General features: G+C 49.8%; 1 protein-coding gene across 1 annotated transcript; it reads right to left on the minus strand.

Moving 5' to 3' along the window:
* On the minus strand, window positions 1-713 carry LOC146388290 (uncharacterized). The gene has a single exon (XM_084924768.1). It carries the CDS (start codon window positions 674-676, stop codon window positions 68-70), a length of 609 nt encoding a protein of 202 aa, XP_084780894.1. The 5' UTR covers window positions 677-713; the 3' UTR covers window positions 1-67.
* Window positions 714-1,998: the final 1,285 nt, after the last annotated feature.

Genomic DNA, 1,998 nt, shown 5'->3' on the forward strand with positions numbered 1-1,998 from the left:
GTCCGCATGTTGATGTTGTTGATTTTTCTTTTATGCGAGCAGCTCAGGAGAATTTCAAAGCTGTTCTTTAACACTCCGACACTGGTCTCTCAATCTCCCGTTGGAGAGCCGCGAGCCTCCCCATGATGGTATCAAACTTCTGTTCCGTGGTGTTGTCATTCTTTTGATTCTGAGACCCCACAACTGCAGTGAGCCGTTCTGCGATGTGATCCAACTTTCGCTCAAGGGTCTCATTTTGAGCAGGCCTCTCTTTGATGTATCCCAACATACGCTCAATGGTGTTATTTTGAGTCTTCACGGCAGCTGTAAGCGTCTCCAAGGTGTTAACCATGCTGCGTTCGTTGTGAGAGGTCGCGCCTCGTCCCATCGCTTCGATTCCAGCGGACAGCCTTGGGGGGGTTTGAACAGCCGGTTCCACTCTCTTAATTCTCCGATAAGCCAGGGCCAAGCCAGCTCCGATCAGCAAGAACCCTGTTATCATGGTTCCGAATAGGTAGATATCTTCAGCGTCCTCGATCGACAGTCCCGCCAGGCACATGACCCTCCAGTTCTGCCACCCGTCCATCGTGTATCCGGCAGGGAAAGTCCCTCCAGGGCACTCGGGCTCTCCCGAGCCCAGACTTCTCGTTGAGAAAAGGGTGTCAATAGCATTCAGAGACCAGTTGATCAAATCCATAATTCTCTTTTAGGTTTTAGAGAACGACAGTGAGAGACTGTTCGAGGGAAAGTAATACACACGAGACAAGACAAGGACACAAGAGGCTAAGCAGGGAAGATAAGGGGAAGGAGGAGAGGAGAAAAGTGTGACCGCCTTCGCCAAGAGCCAAGAAGAGAAGAGAAGATCTGTGTGTGTGGAGTGAAGCTGTGGAACAGACTAAGTCCAGGATGAGACAACGAACATCCAAGAATACATTGGGAAGATGGCCCCAACTGACCTAGTGCTCAGTGAATACCTCAGGCAGCAGAAACCCAAGAAAGAGGAGGGAGACGAGGAACCATCATGGAAGGACAAGCCCCTGCACGGTATGTACCACCGGCAGATAGAGGAGGTGGCTGATATCCAGAAATCCTACCAGTGGCTGGACAAAGCTGGACTGAAAGACAGCACAGAGGCACTAATAATGGCAGCACAAGAACAAGCTCTGAGTACAAGATCCATAGAGGCTGGGGTCTATCACACCAGGCAAGACCCCAGGTGCAGGCTGTGTAAAGATGCCCCTGAGACAATCCAGCACATAACAGCAGGGTGCAAGATGCTAGCAGGCAGGGCATACATGGAACGGCATAACCAGGTGGCCGGCATAGTGTACAGGAACATCTGTGCCGAGAATGGCCTGGAAGTTCCGAGGTCAAAATGGGAGACGCCCCCAAGGGTGGTGGAGAATGACCGAGCTAAGATCCTGTGGGACTTCCAGATACAGACGGACAAAATGGTGGTGGCTAACCAACCGGACATAGTGGTGGTAGACAAACAGAAGAAGACGGCCATAGTGATCAATGTAGCGGTTCCCAATGACAGCAACATCAGAAATAAGGAACACGAGAAGCTGGAGAAATACCAAGGGCTCAGAGAAGAGCTCGAGAGGATGTGGAGGGTGAAGGTAACGGTGGTCCCCGTGGTAATCGGAGCACTAGGTGCGGTGACTCCCAAGCTAGGCGAGTCCCAGGAACAACATCGGAGATCTCTGTCCAGAAGAGCGCAGTCCTGGGAACAGCTAAGATACTGCGCAGGACCCTCAAGCTCCCAGGCCTCTGGTAGAGGACCCGAGCTTGAAGGATAAACCGCCCGCAGGGGCGAGCTGGGTGGGGTTTTTTTTAATATAAAAATTAATAAATTAATAAATTAATAAATAAAAATACACGTAACATATAATGCAATTGCAAGGTGGTATTTCTGTAGTCTATTGATTACTAGATAGTGGAAAAGGGGTGGGATTAAATAAGCTTATGCTTCTTCCTGCTCCTTTTTGAACATGAAAGTTATTTGTAGTTGTGGTT

Source organism: Perissodus microlepis, chromosome 4, assembly GCF_051167445.1.
Source record: "Perissodus microlepis isolate ML-2025 ecotype Zambia chromosome 4, ASM5116744v1, whole genome shotgun sequence".
NCBI classification, from domain to species: Eukaryota; Metazoa; Chordata; class Actinopteri; order Cichliformes; family Cichlidae; genus Perissodus; species Perissodus microlepis.

Bases quoted from the DNA above. Each gene is read 5' to 3' on its own strand.
- LOC146388290 (XM_084924768.1), bottom strand. From the start codon at position 676: ATGGATTTGATCAACTGGTCTCTGAATGCTATTGACACCCTTTTCTCA.